Below are 19714 nucleotides of genomic sequence, written 5' to 3' on the forward strand. Positions count from 1 at the left end.
GCACATGGGCCTGACACCACTGGCACAGGACAGTCAGAGCGGAACTCATTCTAGGTGAGGGTCATCAGGGAGGGCTTCCCGGAGGAGAAGGCAGGAAAGATCCCTGTTGGTGGGAGGGGCAGGGCGGCTCAGGTTGGAAAGTGGCCAGAATCTCAGGTTTGCTCCAGAGAAATGTTGGAGAAATGAGGGGTGAGGATGCTGTGCAGGAGTGAGCAGGGAGGGGTGAAGTGAAGAGGGCCAAGGAGTTCCACCTCACAGGAGACACGGAGGTGCAGACCTTCTCCCTGGAGCCTGGCACTTCCCTCCATGCTGAGCTCTGCATAAACCCAGACTCTCCGTGCTCCAGTCTCCCCGTTAGCACGTGCCTGCTCAGACCTGGCCCATCTCCCTCCTGCTGTCATAGAAACGGAATTCTTTCCCTTTTTCATGAACGAGGAGGGAAGGCAGTCAGCCGTCTTGCTCTCTCGTGGCCTTTGACAGCCCGAAGACCGCCATTCAGTGGTCTTACTGCCTCGCATTCAGGGAGGAGAAAAGCCTTCTCCTGACTTGTCAGGTCGCGGGTCTCATTTCATGTTCTGTCACCTTTGAGGGGGTAGGCATGGAACTGACCTCAGAACGTTGGCTGTTGGGATGGGAGCTGTGTACTCACTCTGACCCTCACTCCAACCTCGTTCCCTTTACCCTCTCCTGCCCCCTCCCATCTCCTCCAGCTCCCAAGTCGAATTTCTCTTTGAAAAAGTCATCAGACACTTGGAGGTGGTCCAGCAAACATGATTAAAAACAAACTAGTGAGGAGGCAGTAGAGCTGCAGGTGGAGCCAAAAGGGTGTGGATGCCAGAGCTAAGGCCCCGAGCCACTCTGGGGTGGAGTGAGGGGCCCCCGTGTGCCCACCGGCCCCACCAATCCCTCTGTTCACCCCCCACTCCCCATTCCCCCTGCTCCCTCCAGGACCCAGGCATGGTGTGAAGGGGAAGAATCCTGAAATGGGATCCGAGGTCCTTGGATCTGGCCCCAGCTATGCCCGCCCTCCCCACGAGACAGGAGCAAGTCCCCCCCATCTCTGGCCGTAGTGCTCCACCTGTAAAACAGGACCACTGGGTCCGACTGGCCAGCGAATGTCCCCACAGATGGCCACTTACACTTGCAGACTCTGATTCTGTGGAGCCCAGACCATGGCCTTCTGCACCTGCCTTAAAGGGCGGGGAGTAGATGCAGGATCCATTCATTAGAGAGACGAGTGTGAAACCATTTTTGTGTGGCTTCAGGCTGTGGGTGCACAGGGTCCAGGTTATTTTGGAAATCATTTCTTGAGTACGGACTGGGTGCTGTGTTAGTTGCTAGGTGCACTGGTGCTAAGACACAGGGGCTAGGGTGCACAGTGCTATGACACAGGGGCTAGGGTGCACAGTGCTATGACACAGGGGCTAGGGTGCACAGGTGCCATGACACAGGGGCTAGGGTGCACTGGTGCTAAGACACAGAGTTGCTGCAAGCCCTCAACCCCCATCTCAAGAACCCGGAGTCCTCAGACAAGAAACCGAGTCCTAAGCAGACCATTTAAAAACAACACGGTGAATGATAGGCTGAAGGTGTGTCAGTATAAAGGGGTCTTTGGGGGCCTAAGGGAGCCAGGCCTGGAGGGTCCAGCCGGGTTTCTGCAGGGGGCGGCACCTGAGCTGAGTTTCTGAGTGAGTCAGGCAGATGCCTGCCAGGAGGGGGGCTCTGCTGGGGAGAGAGAAAGCGGGGAGTCTGAGGAAGGGCCACCAGAGGCTTCACCCCAGAGGGGAGGGTCTGAGACAGAGAGGAATGTGTGGAGACTTGCATTTCAGATGGAGCCTTCTGGCTGCTCTGCAGGAGCAGGGTGGGGAGGGAGGGAGGGAGGGAGGAGTGGGCAGGCTGTGTGCTCCCCTGGCCTCTCCCCACCGCCTCCTACCAGCACTTGCCTTGGTGCCAAGTGAGAGTTCTGCGTTTCCTGCTGCTCATTCACACACACACACACACACACACACACACACACACACACACACACACACACACCTTCGCCCAACTCTTCACACACGTGAAATGAATTGCTTGGAAAAAACCCGTCAGCTTCCAAGGGCCCACGGCGGCTGGCCTCTGGGAGTACGTTTTGTGGCTCCCCCACCCGCTTTTGAGCCTAGTGAGTAGCAGAAATCCCAGGCTTGGCTGGGAAGCTTCTGAAGTGGGGGGGCTTCCTTCCTGGGGGGACGCTCCTAGCAGTGCGAGAGGCTCTTTGGCTGGGTTTGTATTTGCCATCCATAAGTTGGAGAAGGCGCTCAGAGGAGCCCTGTTGAGCCCATGCGCCCTGAGGGGCTCCCCAGCTTCCCCCTAAATGCTCCCGTGGCCCCCAATCCCAGCCACATAGTTCACGCAGTAATTACAACGAATTGCGACTATTCCTGCCCAAAGAGGAGTCCTTGAGAGGGTCCGGGCCTCACAAATAAAGTGCCAATCAAAGCATCCACCCATAATCTGGCCCCATCAGCCCCACTTCCCCTGCCCCGGACACATCAGTCAGTCAGTCTTGGAACTGAGTTCCTGCTCCCTGAGCCCGGGCAGACCCCTCCCCCAGCTTGGATGCCCAGCGCACCTACCTGGCTCCGTGTCCTGGGTCCGGGTGGGTGGGAGCTCCGCAGGGTGTCTGGAGGGTGAACACCAGCGGGGAGGGGAGCTGGGCTCGCTCTTGCCGGCACCCTGACCACATCCCCACCCCTTTTATCAAGCCCAGGTGACGTCTTCCAGGCACTGGCCCCCTTGTCTCCCTCTCCCTCCTCCGCAGACCCCCCTAGAGAGCAGACTGCTGCCTCCCGCCCCCTGGCAGTCACGACTAGAATCAGCCTCCCCCGCCCTCTCCAGAGCCTCCAAGGCCGGCCTTCTGATTCCCTCTCCCATCCTCCTCCTGCTCCTCCCAGACCCCTCACCAGGAGACCCTGTGCGCTGATCACGGTGGAAGTGGCCTGTGTGAGGAGGTGTGTGGTGGGGGGTCAGCATGAAGAGTTCCCCCTCCAGACAAGAGCCACGCACACGCCCAGGGTGGCACGCCCAGCGTGGAGTGGGCAGCATGGAAGGCAGGAGGGCGGGAGACGGGCACAGTGGCACCAGGGGTTCCAGTTCCCCGAGTGCTCCCAGATCTGCCAGCTGGCCTTGGGGTTCCCTCCTGGGCTGTAATCTGCAACTGGGCACAGGGAGGGGGGTCCTTCATTTCCCCTCCCTCTCTCCCTTCCTCTTTTCCCCAAACAGTGACTGAGCACTCGCTCAGCTCAGGGTTCTGGGATGGATTTAACTCTGTCAGATGGGTAACACCTGTAGGCAGCTAAGGGTGCAGAACACATGGTCGCTCTAAGATGGCCGGGCCTGGGAAGTGCCATGGGAAGGTGAGAAGTGACTATCAGGCAACAGTGAATCAGAAGGCGCTGCTCTCAGGACCCGCCTTCGGGGCTTGGGACCGTGATGATGGCATTTGTAACTGCTGTGCTCCCCCGTGGAAGCAGGGACAGACCCCCCTCCCTTTGCCCCCTCAGCACCCACTTATGCTCAGTACAGACACAGAGGGCCCTCAAAGACATTTACTAAGTGCAGGTGTCCCCACAAATGGGTACACACACTGTGAGTAACCACGAAGGCAGTGTTTGTTAAAATACAGTTCATTTGCATTGATGGCTATCAGCTGCTCAAGTGTGTACACATTGTGGGGGACACCCTATACATACATTGCGGGGAACTCTGGTCTCGTCCTTGGGCCTGCAGTCATGGTCTTTATCCTTGGACCAGGGGCTCTTGGGACAGAGCCTCTTCCTTCTGTCAGACTAGGGCTGTCCGAAGGTGGAGGCTGTCTCTACCCGCAGACAGGAAGCTCTCCCAGCACAGGCTCCGCCTGGGGGGGTGTCCCGAGCAAACATCCACCTACGGCCGGCCGAGAAGCACTTCCTGCCAGGCCAGGATTTCTACCCGTCACTTGTCTAATGCCTTCTTCGAAAGGGGCTTACACACACATTGCCACTCCTCAGGGTGCAAATGAGCCGCTGAGAGCAGGCCTGCCCTTTGCTGTATAGATTGAGATGCCCCGAGTCAGGAGATGACTTAACAGGCCCGAGACACTGACTTCGAGTGTCAGACACACACAGCGTGGGATTTAATCTTTGCTTTTCCTCCCCTACAGAGCGGGGTGTGGTCCCAGCCCCAGCCCGAGCTCTGTGGGGCCCTGGAGCTCTGCTCCCAACAATGCCCATGGCCTCTGGCGTTGGCTTGGGAATCCGAGGTCAGTCACTTGGAGCCATCCTTCCTTCTGGACTCGGAGAGGCCCGGGTGTGCGGGGTAGGTGAGTCAGTGCAGGAGGGGGGCCCGAGAGGGTGGCCCCATTTCCTTTCCAGCCCCCTCAACCAACGGTCCAAGTTCAAGGAGCTCATCTCTGCTGCTCAGACCATTGAGCTGCTGCCTTGAAACCTCCGGTACAGCTGTGGGAACCGAGAATCATTACTCCAGACAAAGGGTGGAGAGCAGACTCAATATCAGGGTTATTAGGGAGCTGGCCTTGAGGTGGGAGCTATGCCAAGCGCAGACAGGGAGAGGGGGTTGCAGGGATGTGCCCAGCTGGCGGGTGGGCTGGGAGCTGGCTGAAGGGCCTCGCTGGGCTTCTCAGAGAGCCCATATTGTGTCAGATGCTTCCGAGAAAGAGTGAGGGCCGGGGGGGGGGGGGGCGGGCGGGGGGTGCACTGGGGACCACTGCCCACGCCTGCCCAAGGAGAGGACAGAATCTTCCACAGCTTTCCCTGCTGTCGTTAGCTGTCACACATCCTCTCCAAGTCCGGGGCCCAGACTCAGCCAGCTCCCCAGAAAGCTCTGGCACTTTGTGGCTGGGTCCCCTAGACTCTCTCAGTGTCTGTTTCTTTGGCTATAATCAAGAGCTATTAACAGCCACCATCCTCCATCCCCATTCCCATCCCCATCCCCATCCCCATCCCCTTCCCTCCTCCATCCCCATCCCTCCTCCATCCCCATCCCTCCTCCATCCCCATCCCTCCTCCATCCCCATCCCTCCTCCATCCCCATCCCTCCTCCATCCCCATCCCTCCTCTATCCCCATTCCTTCCCTTATCCCCATTCCTTCCTCTATTCCTATTCCTTCCTCTATCCCTATTCCTTACGCCAGTGGTCGGCAAACTGCGACTCCTTGAGTGTGGCTCTTCCACAAAATACCACGTGCGGGCGCGCACGTACAGTGCGATTGAAACTTCGTGGCCACACTCAAGGGGCCAAAGAGCCGCATGTGGCTCGAGAGCCACAGTTTGCCGACCACTGCCTTAGGCACAGCTGCTCAAGGGCCTTTGTCAAATGGAGAAGGAGCAGGGCGGGGAAGAGAGCGGAGGCAGGCCAGCCTGGGGAAGGGAGTGCAGGGGGAGATGGGGCGGGTCCGCTGTACCTGGGGCAGCAGTTTTCCCCACTCCGTGTGCTCCCGCCACCCCCGGGCCCCACCACTAAGCCACATGCACGAGGCACTTACCTCACTCAGGAAGGGAATGTTAAAGGCATTGCCCAGGAAGCCAAAGGCCACAGGGAAAAAGCCCCTAGGAACAGAGGGGGGAGGGAGGGGTCAGTGATGGCCTGGCGGGGAGGAGGTGGTAGAGGGTAGCAAGACTGAGGTCCACAGATAGGCTCCAACTTTGGCTCCCAAGAGAGTGGGCCCCTAGCACTGGGGGCAGGCTTGGTCCCCGCCTCCAGCCCCCCAGTGTTTTAGAGGCAGCCAAGTGGAATCGTTAAGAATGAAGTCCCAGCACAGCTGGTGTGGCTCAGTGGTTGAGCTTTGAGGAGGTCATGGTTCGATTCCCAGTCAGGGCACATGCCTGGGTTGGGGGCTTGATCCCAGTGTGGGATATTCAGGAGGCAGCCAAGCAATGATTCTGTCTCATTGTGGATGTTTCTGTCTCTCTCTCCCTTTCCCTTCCTCTCTAAAGTCAATAAAATATATTAAAAAGGAAAAGAACCAAGTCCCTGGGTCAGGTTCCTTTTGAGCCCATCTTGGCCCTGCCACTCGCTAGCACTGTGCGAGCCCAGGGCAGAGTCCTCACGTTCTCTGGGTCTGTTTCCAGCTGTAAAACGGGGTTGATAATAGTACCTATGTCCGAGGGCCTTACACGCAGAGATGCTCAGGAAATGCTTGTTTGTGTTATTGTCGCTGCCCTCTCCCCAGACTGGGCGTCACCACCTGCTGCAGGTCCCCTGGGCTCCAGGCAGGGCCGGTGGTGGGGGCTGTGCCGTGTCTGCTCTCCCTCCCGCCTCAGCCTCCTCCCGCTCTCACCCTACGCGGCCTGGCTGGGGCACAGGGGCTTGGAGGCACCGAGGCTGACCTGGGAAGGGAGCCCCTGTGTGCAGCGGAGCGGGCACGCGATCAGACATTTGAATTCTGCCTGAATTTTTCCTTTTCTTGGGCGGAAATTCCTGCGGTCCCCCGGCCCCCCGAGGTCTCTCACCGCTCCGAGTTCCTGGCAATGCTGCTGGGAGGTGTCTTTGTCCAGGTGACTCTGGGTTTGAACGACTGAGTCTGCAGGGGCCCTGCTCACAGTCCCCAGCTCTCGGTAAGTGGTCTGAATGCTAGTTGTCAGGATGCATGTGTCTTCCCTACGCCCTGCGAGTCCTCAGGAGGCGCCTCCCTGTCTAACACATGTCCCCAGACCCGGCCACGCACTGGGCACAGAGCAGGTGCCTCTTATATATTTGACTCTGAGCAAATGACCGAATATCAGCTACATGGGTGGCAGAACATGTGGGAGAAAATTTATTTCTCGAGGCCATGCTACATGACCTTTGTGAGGTCGGGGCATCCAGGCTGATCAGGGTGCTTTCAAGGCCACTGAGCAAATGAGGGTTCCTGTGGGAATGCTGGGGCTCCTGACCTCGCCCCTTCCCATGATTCCATGGACCATGATTCTTCCAGCCCCCATCACCCCATCCCACCTCTGCTCTCTCCACAGCGTCACAGGGACACGGGGTGTCTGTCCTGCCAGCCCACCTTCCCCAGGACCCTTTCCTCCCTGCCCGGTGCCCTCCAGTCTTCTCTCAGCCCCTGCCCATCCCTCAAGGCCTGTCCCAGGTCCTGCTTCCGGAGGGACACACTCTGGCCCTGACAGTGGCTCCACATCTCCACTGAGTCCCGCCCAGCCTTTCACCAGGCCCAGCTGGCACCGACAGGCCGAGGGGTGTGGAGCCAGGGGCCAGGGGCGGGGTGGGGGTGCGGGGGTCAAGGTCAGATCCTCGGCACACTGCCTGTGGGGCCGGGCAGGGGCAGCCTCTCTGAGTGCTGGCTCCCTCATCTGCAGGGAACGGCCCAGGACGGGCGGTGGAGGAGACAAAGCGAGGTTATGATGGCGCATGTCTGGGGCCTAGCAAACGTCAGCTCACTGCCCTTCCTCCCCCCGCGGTCATTCAACTCGAGAGTGAGCCCCGCGGGTCCTCCCTGGTGGCAGGCACAGTGCTGGGCCCACAGCAGGTGCTCAGTGTGTGCCAGTCACGTCAATATATCCTTCAACCTACTGTTAGAGGGGCCTTTCCAAGTGTCTGTCCCATGCCCCTCCCCGTTTTTATTTTTTAAAATATATTTTTATTGCCCTGACCGGTTTGGCTCAGTGGATAGAGCATCAGCCTGCAGACTGAAAGGGTCCCGGGTTCGATTCTGGTCAAGGGCATGTACCTTGGTTGCGGGCACATCCCCAGTGGGGGGTGTGCAGGAGGCAGCTGAATTGATGTTTCTCTTTCATCGATGTTTCTAACTCTCTATCACTCTCCTTCTCCCTTCCTCTCTGTAAAAAATCAATAAAATATATATATTTTTAAAAATATATTTTTTTATTGATTTCAGAGAGGAAGGGAGAGAGAGATGGAAACATCAATGATGAGAGAGAATCATTGATCGGCTGCCTCCTGTGCGCCCCCTACTGGGGATCAAGCCTGCAGCCCCAGCATGTGCCCTTGACCGGAATCAAACCCGGGACCCTTCAGTCCGCAGGCTGACGCTCTATCCATTGAGCCAAACTGGCCTGGGCCTTCTCCCCATTTCCAGTCCTTCCATGGCTCCCATCTCTTGCAGGGCAGGTCCAGCTTCTGCACACCCGCTGGCTGCGCCACCCACACCTGGTGGGCTGCTCTCAGCCACTCAGAGGCCCGGGGGCCCATGGCGGGGGGGGGGGGGGGGGAACGGGACCTGCACTCACCGGAAGAGACTAAAGAATCCATAGGTTTCTAGAAACATGCCCAGGAGGGGCCAGCGCAGGAGCACAACGGCCACACCCCCCAGGAAGAAGCTGGTCCCCTTGAGCTTGTGCCACTGGAAGAAGAAGGAGAGTGTCTTCCTCAGGCCGATGATGAGGGTCAGGCCGGTCAGGAACAGCAGCTGGCGGGGGAGGAAGAGGAGCGTGAATTCAGGCAGCCCCGTCCCTTGGAGCTAAGGGCCAGCCTCCCTCCTCAGAGCCAGGGGCCAGCCTCCCCCCCTTGGAGCTAAGGGCCAGCCTCCCCCCTTGGAGCTAAGGGCCAGCCTCCACCCTTGGAGCTAAGGGCCAGCCTCCCCCCTTGGAGCTAAGGGCCAGCCTCCCCCCTCAGAGTCAGGGGCCAGCCTCCTCCACTCCCTGGGGGCCAGCAGTAAGGCCTGGAGCCGCCATCACGCATGGGGCAGGACTTGCTAACTCTTCAAGGAGGGTCGGTTTCAGAGGGTGACCCAGCCTTGTAGCAAAATTACGGAGCCTTGAGGAATCTGAGCTGTTTGGAAACCAAACTGCCCGAGGCAGGGGCTGCATGAGGAGAAGCTGGGCCGTTCTCTAATTTCTCACCCAATTCAACCACTTTCTTGGGTCCCAACCAGTGCTTTGTATCTACTGCATTTCTCATCACCCCTCCCGGGGAAGGTGGGACAGACAGTGAGATTCTCTTCCTGGTCGCATAGGTTAGGCGGCCATACCCAAAGCCTCGAGGGACCGGCAGGGCTCCGCTGCCCGGGGGATGACACTCCGGTCCCTCCGGCATCTGGCCCTGCCACCGCCTTCAGTGTGGCTCCTAATGATCCCTGAAGAGTGCCCAGGCTCCTGTCCAATTCCTTCCAGCATGTTCCGTTCACCTGAGAGCGCTTTCTCCAACCCCACACACTTTCCTTCCCAAACCCCTTCTCATCCTCCCCAGCGGGGTACGCTCTGCCCCCTCCCACCCCCCCTCCCCCCCAGCACCTGTTCAGATGGAATGTGCTTGTCTCATGGTGACTTTGCCGCACCTCTGCCTCCGTCTCCAGGCGTGTGTGTTCGTGGGACCCCCCCTGCCCCTAGCTGGTGGGAGTCCAGTGGAGGGACAGTGTCTCACCCCTCCCGGCCTCACCCAGAGCTGGCGTGAGAATCCAGGTCCTCGGACTCCCTGCCCAGCGGGGCCTGCTGTCCATCCCCAGCCACCCTGCCGGCCCAGGCTGCTGGCACCTGACCCTGGACGGCCGCACGGGAAGGAACTTAGGGCTGACCCCAGCAGTAGAGACCTCAGGGAGGTTGGGAGGGTCTGCAGGGCAGGGTACTCACGTTTCCGAAGGCCAGGAGCACGGAATCAAAGTACAGGAGCGCTCCAAGGAGGATGAAGAAGGCTCCGAAGCCGGTGATGCCCACGCCAATCTCTGCAACAGGCAAGGAGGCCGTGGTGGGAGGGGCTCTGGGGAGAGGCGGGGGCCTGGGATTTCCCGGTGACCCCTGGACAGGTGCCCTCGGGGGATCTCTGTGCTCGGGGGAATGATGGGATGGATGGGAAAGGAAGAATGAGCTCGAAAGTACATTGAGTGCAGTCCTGCGCTTCCCGGCATTCTGTCCTCCAAACAGCCCTCTGCGTGGCTGCAGCTCCCCCACGTGCGGTTGGGAGCTGCCGATGGCCACGCCACACTCAGCCAAGGGACAACTGGCAGCTCATGGCCACCAGCCCCAAAGGGCCCGGAAACCACCAGCTGTCCTGCCTGTTTCTCAAGAGGCTGGCCCTCCTGTCTCATTCCTCCCCTAACTGCCCCTGCCCTGCCTTCCCGGTGAACACCTGTCACCCTGGTTTGGAAAAACAGAAGTCATCGATCGATAGTGTGCTTATCTGTCCTCCTGGAGTCCACACCCCAGCCGGCACCCGCTCCCTTTCCTCCCTCCCTCCTGCAGCGGCTGCCTCTGGGCCCCACCACCCATCCCTGAGCCTCTGGTGGCAGCCACAGTGGCCTGCAGTCCTGCCCAAGGCTGGGCCCGCGTGGCAGCGCCCCCTGGTGGCAGTGCATCTCAGGGCGTCGCTCCTTGCAGCTGCAGGAGTTTGCTCAGAGCCAGTGTGGACAGCACCCAAGTGCAGGACCTTAAGGCCCTTGTTGGGTCAAGGGCTGCATTTTGGACACTTTGATACATATTTCAGATCGCTCCCCTCAGGAAGAGTTGTAGCAATAACCGGATACGAAGTTCCTTTTTTTCTTAAACCCTACGCGTAGCACAGAATTGTTCATTTTACTTATCTTTGCCATTGTGAGAGTCAGCAAATGATAATTCATTGTCTCGCTTCATTTTTAAGATATTTTTATTGATTTCAGAGAGGAAGGGAGAGGGAGGGAGAGAGATAGAAACATCATCGATGAGAGAGAATCATGGATCGGCCGCCTCCTGAATGCTCCCTAGTGGGGTGTCGAGCCTGCGACCCAGGCATGTGCCCTTGACTGAAATCGAACCCGGGACCCCTCGGTCTGCAGGCCGACGCTCTATCCACTGGGAAAAACCGGCCAGGGCTGTATTGCTTCATTTTTAAATGGAACTAACTTGAAATTTTACTTTAAGTCGTGATAAAATACACATAACATGTACCATCTTGACAATTTGTAAGTGTCCGCCTCAGTGGTATTCCATACATTCGCATTGTGGTGGTACCATCACCCCATCCATCTCCCAAACTCATCTGACAAAACTGAAACTCTGTACCCATCGAACACTAACTGCTCATTCCTCCACCCACGGCCGCTGGACCAGCCACACTACTTTCTGTCCCTGCTCTGGGGACCTCAGAGAAGTGGGGTCACACAGCATTTGCCATTTTGCGACCGGCTTATCTCCCGTAACACGATGTCCCCAAGGGTCATCCGTGCTGTAGCGTGTGTCAGTCAGAATTTCCTTACCTTTGAAGGAATATTCCACTGGATGCACATACTACATTTTGTTTGTCTAATCATCTGCGGATGGACACGTGGGTTGCTTCTACCGTCTCACTGTTGTGAATAAGCTTCTATGAACACGGGGGAACCAATATCTCTTTGAGACTCTGCTGTCAATACTTTGGATATGTACCCACCGGTGGGATTGAGGAGCAAGTGGTAGTTCTATTTTTAATTTTTTAAAAAAATATATTTTATTGATTTTTTACAGAGAGGAAGGGAGAGGGATAGAGAGTTAGAAACATCGATAAGAGAGAAACATCGATCAGCTGCCTCCTGCACACGCCCTACTGGGTACGTGCCCGCAACCCAGGTACATGCCCTTGACTGGAATCGAACCCGGAACCCTTGAGTCCGCAGGCCGACGCTTTATCCACTGAGCCAAACCGGTTAGGGCTATTTTTAATTTTTTGAGGAACCAGCATACCGCGTTTCATAGCAGGCGCTCCATCTTACATTCCCACCAGCAGGGCACAAAGGCTTCATGTCTTCCCATCCTCACCAACACTTGGTATTTTTGTTTTTTTTAAATCTTTTATTATTTATTATTATTTTAAAAATCCTCACCCGAGGAATGTTTATTGATTTTAGAGAGGGGAAGAGAGAGAGGAAGAAACATCAATGTGAGATAGAAACACCGATCGCCTGCCTCCCTCATGTGCCCCGACAGGGGATCGAACCCGCAACCGTTCTGGTGTACAGGACAGCGCTCCAACCAATGGAGCACCTGGCCGGGGCTGCTTTGTTTTTGACAACATCCATCTTAGTGGGTGTGAGACGGTACCACGGTGGCTTTGGCTTGCCTCTCCCTAATGGTTGGTGATGGATGGTGAGCATCTTTTCACGTGCTTGCTGGTCATGTGTATATCTTCTTTGTAGACGTGTCTATTTAAGTCCTTTGCCATTTAAAAACCAGGTAGTTGTTGTTGAGTTGTAGGAGTTCTTTATATATTCTGGATATAACCCCCTATCGGATATATACTTTGCAAATATTTTCTCCCATTTCGTAGATTGTCTTTTTTACTCTGCTGATTGCGTTCTTTGATGCCCAGAGGTTCTTACTTTTGATACAGTTCAATTTATATCATTTTTCTTTAGTTGCTTATATGTTTGTATCATATCCCAGGAATCGTCAAATCCAGTGTCATGAAGCTTTTCTCCTATGTTTTCTTCTAAGAGTTTTACAGTTTTAGCTCTCACTTTGAGCTAAAATGAACTACTCTTTTGCCTGTGGATACTCAGTTTTCCTGACATCATTTGTTGAAAAGACAGCCTTTTCCCACAGAATGGCCTTGACGCCCTTGTTAAGAATCATTTGGTGCTTTATGTCAGGGTTTATTTCTGGGCTTCCTATGATATTCATTGGTCTGTCTGTCTGTCTTTATGCCAGTTTCACACTGTTTTGGTTATTGGAGCTTTGTAATAAGGTGTGGGGTTTTTGTTGTTGCTGTTGTTGTTAATCCTCACCTGAGGATATTTTTTCCATTGTGTGTGTGTTTTTTTAAGAGAGCGTAGAAGGGAGGGAGAGAGAGAGAAACATCAAGTGAGAGAGATTCCCACACACGCCCTGACCGGGACCGGGAATTGAACCTGCAACCCAGGTACATGCCCTTGACTGGGAGTCAAACCTGAGACCCTTCAGTGCACGGGCCGACTCTCTAACCACTGAGAACACTGGTCAGGGCTGTAATAAGTTTTGAAATGAGTACTTGTGAAACCTCCAACTTTGTTCTTCCTTTTCAAGATTAATTTGGCTATTCGCTATCCCTTGAGATTCCAAATGAATTTTAACATTGATTTTTCTATTTCTGCAAAAAATACCATTGGGATTTTGATAGAGATGGCATTGAATTTGTAGATTGCTTTGTGCAGTACTGACATCTTAACAATATTAAATCTTCCAATCCATGAACACAGGATGTCTTTCTATTTATTTGTGTCTTTTACAACATTTTCAGCAACGATTTGTAGTTTTCAGTGTACAGGCGTCCCTCATTTTATTGTGCTTTGTTTTACTGTGCTTTATAGATTTTTTTTTTTTTAAATTGAAGGCAAGACCTCCACCAGCACAAAGGTTACGACTTGCTTTATTGCCAAGGTTTGGAACCAAACCCTCAACCAGACAGACCTCAGAGGGTTAGGACCAGTTCCAAAGGGCTCCTTCAAAAGATCTTTTTTCAAAGATTGAGATGAGATTTATCATTCAAATGATAAACCGCCCTCAATTTATCATCCAGGGAAGTGCCAGTCTTGCTGGTCTCCCGTTCGGCAGAGCCGGATTCTGTTAGGGCCCAGCGCCACCACCGGATCTGTCAGCGGAATGTCCATCTGCCCAGAATCCAGCCGGACTGATGGCCGGTTCCGCCTGCTTCTGACAGCCCCCGGTCTATCTGGGCTTGTTTCCTACGCCCCCCTCTCAGCAATGCCTGTCTGAATCCCACCTCTGAGGGCCCAGGACACCGGGCAGTGCAGCCTCCGTGGGCCATGGCGAAGGCTGTGTTCTGTCCTTCCCTGGTGTGTGATGTCTCTGTCCTCGAGAGGGGCTAGAAGGGCCTCTGCTTTGCCACGATGGTTTTACGTAGGAAGACCACAGCCCTGTTCTTTTATCCGAACGGCCAAGGCATTTACGTTTTCATGCCGGTTATAAAAACATCTGGTCTCAGCTTACACCTGCCACAAAAACACGCCCTTGGTTCCGGCTCTGACAACCACCCTTCGCTTCTATCTCCCCCAGGGGGATGTGTTTGGTGTGGAAACAATGTGAATATTTTACTAGGTTTTCCTTTTGTTTTGTTAACACATCTATGTGTTCATCCTGGAAACACCTAAGAACAGCCTCTTATTCATTTCGTGGAAACCGCCCAAGTTTCCCAGATTCACACCCTGCCACATCATACTTTCTTCCCCTGCAGCGATGTGCTGGTTTACATAGCGATTGCTTTCCTAACCTGTCCCCCGCGATTGCTGAAGGACCGGTGCCACCCCCCAGCTCCTGCCACGGGCAGCCTTCCTCCCGGGCCGCGTGGTGCCCCCAGTGTCCAGGGGGACACTGCACCGCGGACACAAACCTCACGGAAAAGGGTCGGCAGCTGTTCTCTCGCTCAGGCCTCAGACCCCCCTCCGTCTCTCCTGCAGCCGCTTAGCAATTTCAGCTCAGTTACCACCTGGGGCCGCTCCTGAAGTTCCGGGGACACGAGCATGGCCGAGGGCGGGGCTGTGGGGGGCACGTCACCAGGAGTGACAGAAGTGTCCGCAGCCCTAGGGGATCCAGACAGAGGGGCAGCGCGCCCCCTGCTGGAGGAAAGGACCAGGGGCGGCTCCCGCAACTTCAGGGAGGCCCGGCTCCCGCAACTTCAGGGAGGCCCGGCTCTCCAGGGCATCACCTAGCAGTGGTTCTCAACCTGTGGGTCGCGAACAATGAAACTACATTCTGCATATCAGATATTTACATGACGATTCATCACAGTAGCAACATTACAGTTATGAAGTAGCAACGAAAATAATGTTATGGTTGGGGGTCACCACAACATGAGGAACTGTATGAAAGGGTCGCGGCATTAGGAAGGTTGAGAACCACTGAGTCCTAATGAGAAGCAGGGACCACCCAGCCCCCAGAGATAGGCCAGCTTCAGGTGTCCCTGTCGTGGCAGGCTGATGCCTGCCTTAATCCTCACCTGCGGATATTTTTCCATTGATTTTTGGAGAGAGTGGAAGGGAGGGCGAGAGACAGAGAGAGAGAAACATCGATGTGAGAGAGACACATCAATTGGTTGCCTCCCACACACGCCCCGACCAGGGCCGGAGATCGAGCCTGCAACTGAAGTACATGCCCTTGACTGGAATCGCACCCAGGACCCCTTGGTCCACGGGCTGATGCTCTAGCCACTGAGCTAAACCAGCTAGGGCATGGCTGCCCTCTTCAGCAACCACCCCAACCTGCAGCTCCAGAGGGCTGCCAAGAGGAGCCCACAGCCTGCAAGGTTGCAGACGAGCTGGGCTGCCCCCACCCCCGCCCAGGAGCTCGCACTCACTGACGCCCAGGGCAAGGTCCTTGCTGCTCCTGGAAGGGAAGTAGTGTCTCCTGAAGCAGGTGGAAGGTCCTTCTGACCCAAGGCTGGGCTGGGAGCCAGGGAACACTATTCATTTCTCACGCCTCTCTCTCTCTCTCTCTCTCTCTCTCTCTCTCTCTCTCTCTCTCCATTCACAAAAGTACGGAAAAGTTGCAAGTACAATACAACAACATTTTCCCCCTGAATCATCTGAGAGTAGCTGCCACGGGCTCTCTCATCACCCCTGGAGACTTCCGTGTGGTTTTCCTTTACCAGGATACAACCGTCAGAGCCAAGGCATTAACACGGGCACATTGCTACCCCCTAAAGTGAGACCACATTTACCTTTCATCAGTTGTTAGCATTTTTAACTAAAGGATCCAGTTCGGAGCCACGTGTGGCATTTGGTTTTATGTCTGTCATGTCTGGAATAGGACCCCAGTCTTCCCTTGACATGACGTTGACACTTTTGAAGATTTGGGTCGGTTATCTGGTATTAGTTCTGCAGAAATATCAACAAGATGGGATGCTGTGTTCTTCTCAATGTGGCCTATTACTGATGATGTTTCTTTTGTCTTTTATTAAAACATGTTTTTATTGATTTTTTGGAGAGAGAGGAAGGGAGAGAGCGAAACATCAATGTGAGGAAACAACACTGATCCATTGCCTCCTGTACGCAACAACCTGGGCATGTGCCCTGACCGCGGGAATCGAACCGGCAACCTTTTGGTGCCTAGGACGATGCTTGACCAACGGAGCCACACTGGCCAGGGCAGATGATGTTTCTTTAACCCCGTGATTAAGGTGGTGTCTGCCAGGTTCCTCCACTATTCTGTTCCTCTCCACTCCCTACCTGATGCTGCCTCGGCACCAGGCCAACCTCAGGTGAGCCTCCTTCCACCTGTCGAGGGTTCTGACACCTGCTCTGGGCACCACCTCCCTTTCTACCTAACGGCTTTAGGACGGAATTGTTCAGGAAGAGGAAGGGGAAAACGGGGAGAGAAAGAGCCTCCTTCACTGTTCAAAGTGACCAATAGTGATGAACAGTAACAACCACTCACGCTAACCAGCGCACGGTGCCAGGCACAGTCCACGCACTTTAAGTCTTGTGAACGCATCTAATTTTCACAGCTGCCTCTGAGGTAGGGACGCGGTTAGCCACACTTCACACACAGAACGGAAACACTCAGAGGTGATGTCACTGGCCCAGGGGCGCCCAGCAGCTGGCAGGCCAGGGTTTGATCCCAGTAGCCTGGCATCTGGCTCCAGAAAAAGTGCCTTTCATCAACCCAGCCCATCCACCGCCACCCCCGCCCACCCTCAGGCCTCCTCCAGAGAAATTGTTCTGGCTTTGGCCACCTGTGATGTCCGGGTTCCCAAATCCACCGGGCAGGGGTCAGTCCTCACCTTAGCAGCTGGCTACTCCCTTCCTGAAGTGGCCTTTCTGCTGATCCCATGGTGGCCTGCTGCTGGTTTTCGTCCCGCTGTCTGACCACGCTTCCCCAGGCTCCTTGGCCAGCTCCTCCCACTTCTCTCTCTTCCTCTTGGGATTCTAATGGCTCAGGGCTTTGGCTCAAGTTCACGTCTCATTCTCTTTTCTCGCATATTCCCAAGTCTGGAAATATCACTTGTGTGCTGACAATGTTGATATTGGCCTTTCATATATATTACATTTATTATTATTTATTTAGCCCAAGTAAATAAATAAATAATGAGTTTGAGCTTCCAAACTCATGTGCAGCTGCCTACACAGCAAATCTGCGTGGTTCTCTCTCTTCAAGGCCTATTGGGCTCAACGGGTCCAAACCGAGCTATTGAGCTTCTTTCCATAAACTTGCACCTCTCTTGGTTTTCCTCAAATGAATACAAATGTCACCACCACCCAATGGGCAGCTTGCAGCCATCACTGAGCCTCCTCACTACGCTCTCAGTCACTACTCCCTTTTTTAAAGTTTTTATTGAGAGAGAGAGAGAGAGAGAGAGAGAGAGAGAGAGAGAGAGAGATATGAAGGGAGAGGAGTAGAGAGATAGAAACATTAATGATAGAGAAACATCATCGATTGGTTGCCTGCTGCACACCTCCTACTGGGGATGGAGCCTGCAACCCGGGCATGTGCCCTGACTGGGAGTTGAACTGGTGACCTGACGTTTGGTGCACAGAATGACACCCAACCAACCCAGCCACACCAGCCAGGCTGTTTCTCTCCACTCTTACTACCGAATTCCAAGCCACCCTCACGTCTGTTCTGGACCCGCCAGCATTCTCCCGCTAGTCTCTGCTTCACTCCTGCCTCCCTCATGTCCCTCCTCCACACGGCGGTCAGGGATCTTGGAGAACATACCACCCAATCCTATTCCCTGCTTCCCCCTGGGCTGAGACAAAACAACCATTTTCTTGGCTCACGGCCCTGCATGGAGTGGCCCAGGACTGCTGGTCCAGCTTCATCTCCTGCCCCTGCCCCCTCGCCAGCCACACTCCAACCACACCTGGTTCCCAGGACGAGCCTCCTGCCGCCGGGCCTGCGAACACACAGGTTCCTCCCACTGGTACTCATCCTTCAGGTCTCAACGCCAATGCCAGCTCCTCAGGGAGACCTGTTCCGCTCTCCATTCCCGACCTCAATCTGGTCCCTCATGGCTTTCTTTCTTAAAATTCAGCACGTTCTTCATAAACCTTAGCACATTTTGGTTTAATAAATGTTGGCTTGCCACTGGGCTCAGCCCTCTTCTCTCTCTAGTTTTAGAAATATGAAGGCCAGTTGTTCTCCAGTGGGAGCGGCGGTTTTGTTTCTCAGAGGACATTGGGAATATCTGGAGACTTTTTTTCTTAATCCACACCCGAGGCTATGTTTCCACTGATTTGAGAGAGAGAGACATTGATCAGTTGCCTTCTGTACACGCCCCAACCGGAAGTCGAACCTGCAACCTAGATATGTGCCCTGACTGGGAACTGAACCCGCAGCAGGACGATGCCCAGCCAACAGAGCCATCTGACCAGGCTGGAGACAGTTTTGATGGTCACAACTGGGAATGTGAGTGTAATCCTGGCATCCAGTGTGTAGAGGCCAGAGATGCTGCTAGAATCCTACAATGCCCAGAGCAGAGCCCACAAGAAAGACTTACCCTGCCCCCAAATGTCAGTGGTGGGGAGGCTGGGAAACTGCCCAGATGATCTCACGGAGTCGTGTACCTTTAAATGTCATCTATATGTGGGCAGCTCCAGAATTCCCCTCTCTGTCCCAGACTCATATACCTGGCTACCCACTTGACATCTCACCTGGATGCCTAATACCAGCCCATCAGACTCAACATGCCCGCTTCCCCTACTCACACCTTCAAGTTGCTCAGGTAAAAATATTCCTGACTTTTTTGTTTCACACTCTGCATCCAACCCATCAGCGAATCCTTTCAGCAGTTTCCTCAAAACAGACCCAGCATCGGTCCCTTCCCACCAGGTCGCTGCTGCCACCTTGGCCTCCTCCAGCAGCTCCTGCTCCCCCACTCTAGCCTGTGAGTGGGGGATAAGTGTGCTCACCCACTGTTGTGTACTCTATGCCCAGCACAGTGCGTGGCACAAGAGACACATCTGCTCCGTGAATGAATGAGTGCTACCTCCAGGTCACAGATGAGACACCGGGGATCAGAGGCTTTAAGTAACTCCCCCGAATGAAACTCACGGAACCAGTTCCCTCGCCTCCCAGACCCGCAGACTACTCCGCTGCTCACTCCAAAGAGAGGGAGAGATGGTTTAGGAGTGAGGATATGGGGGTTTGGGGAGCGGCGTTGAGTTTATTTTCTGGTAGGAAGGGATCCAGGGCCATAGGGGCCCCAGGAGAGTTTTGGGGGAAAGATGCCTGAATGGGCAACGGCCTCCTGGGTCCACCTTTGCAGCACCCCAGGTTTAAGGGCCCCGAGTGGAAAGGCACCAGCTGGAGTGTGAACCTATCAGCTTCCCCAACACCAGCCTTTGCTTCCTGGGGGCCTGGAGCCACCCCCCAGCCCCTGGCAGCCGAGGAGCCACACCTGGCCATGGTCCTGCTGCGTGGAAGATGCCAACACAGCAGCTCCAGGCCACTGGCTCCAGAGGTCACCTCACAGACTTCCCACAAAGAGATCCCAGCTAGGAGGGGCACCTCGGCCCCCACCTCGCCTAAACACCCCGCTCCAGCCCAGCCCCCCACAGCAGGGCCCCCCACACTCACTCTGCCATTCGGTGATGGAGATCATGCCGCAGGCTGCCTGGGGGGCGCCCTGGGTTCAAGCTGGCCGGGGCGAGGAGTACCGAGATCCAAGCTTGTACATGCTCAAGGGAAGCTGACCCTTGGTAAGTTGTGAAAGGAGCCTCCGGTAAATCATTAACTCTCCACACACACCCACACACCCACACACTCACACACACACACACAAATGGCTGTTGAAAGTCACAGGCTCCCTTCCCCTGGCTCCTCCCAGGGGCACTGTCCCTCCA

General features: G+C 55.2%; 1 protein-coding gene across 1 annotated transcript; it reads right to left on the reverse strand.

Moving 5' to 3' along the window:
• Nucleotides 1–3652: 3652 nt before the first annotated feature.
• On the reverse strand, nt 3653–19559 carry GOLT1A (golgi transport 1A). The gene is made up of 5 exons (XM_036344151.1): nt 19449–19559; nt 9564–9655; nt 8226–8404; nt 5522–5585; nt 3653–4475 (listed from the first exon to the last, which is right to left on the reverse strand). Exons 1-5 carry the CDS (start codon nt 19471–19473, stop codon nt 4437–4439), a joined length of 399 nt encoding a protein of 132 aa, XP_036200044.1. The 5' UTR covers nt 19474–19559; the 3' UTR covers nt 3653–4436.
• Between the last annotated feature and the right edge of the window lie 155 nt (nt 19560–19714).

Source organism: Myotis myotis, unplaced genomic scaffold (genome assembly GCF_014108235.1).
Source record: "Myotis myotis isolate mMyoMyo1 unplaced genomic scaffold, mMyoMyo1.p scaffold_m19_p_18, whole genome shotgun sequence".
NCBI classification, from domain to species: Eukaryota; Metazoa; Chordata; class Mammalia; order Chiroptera; family Vespertilionidae; genus Myotis; species Myotis myotis.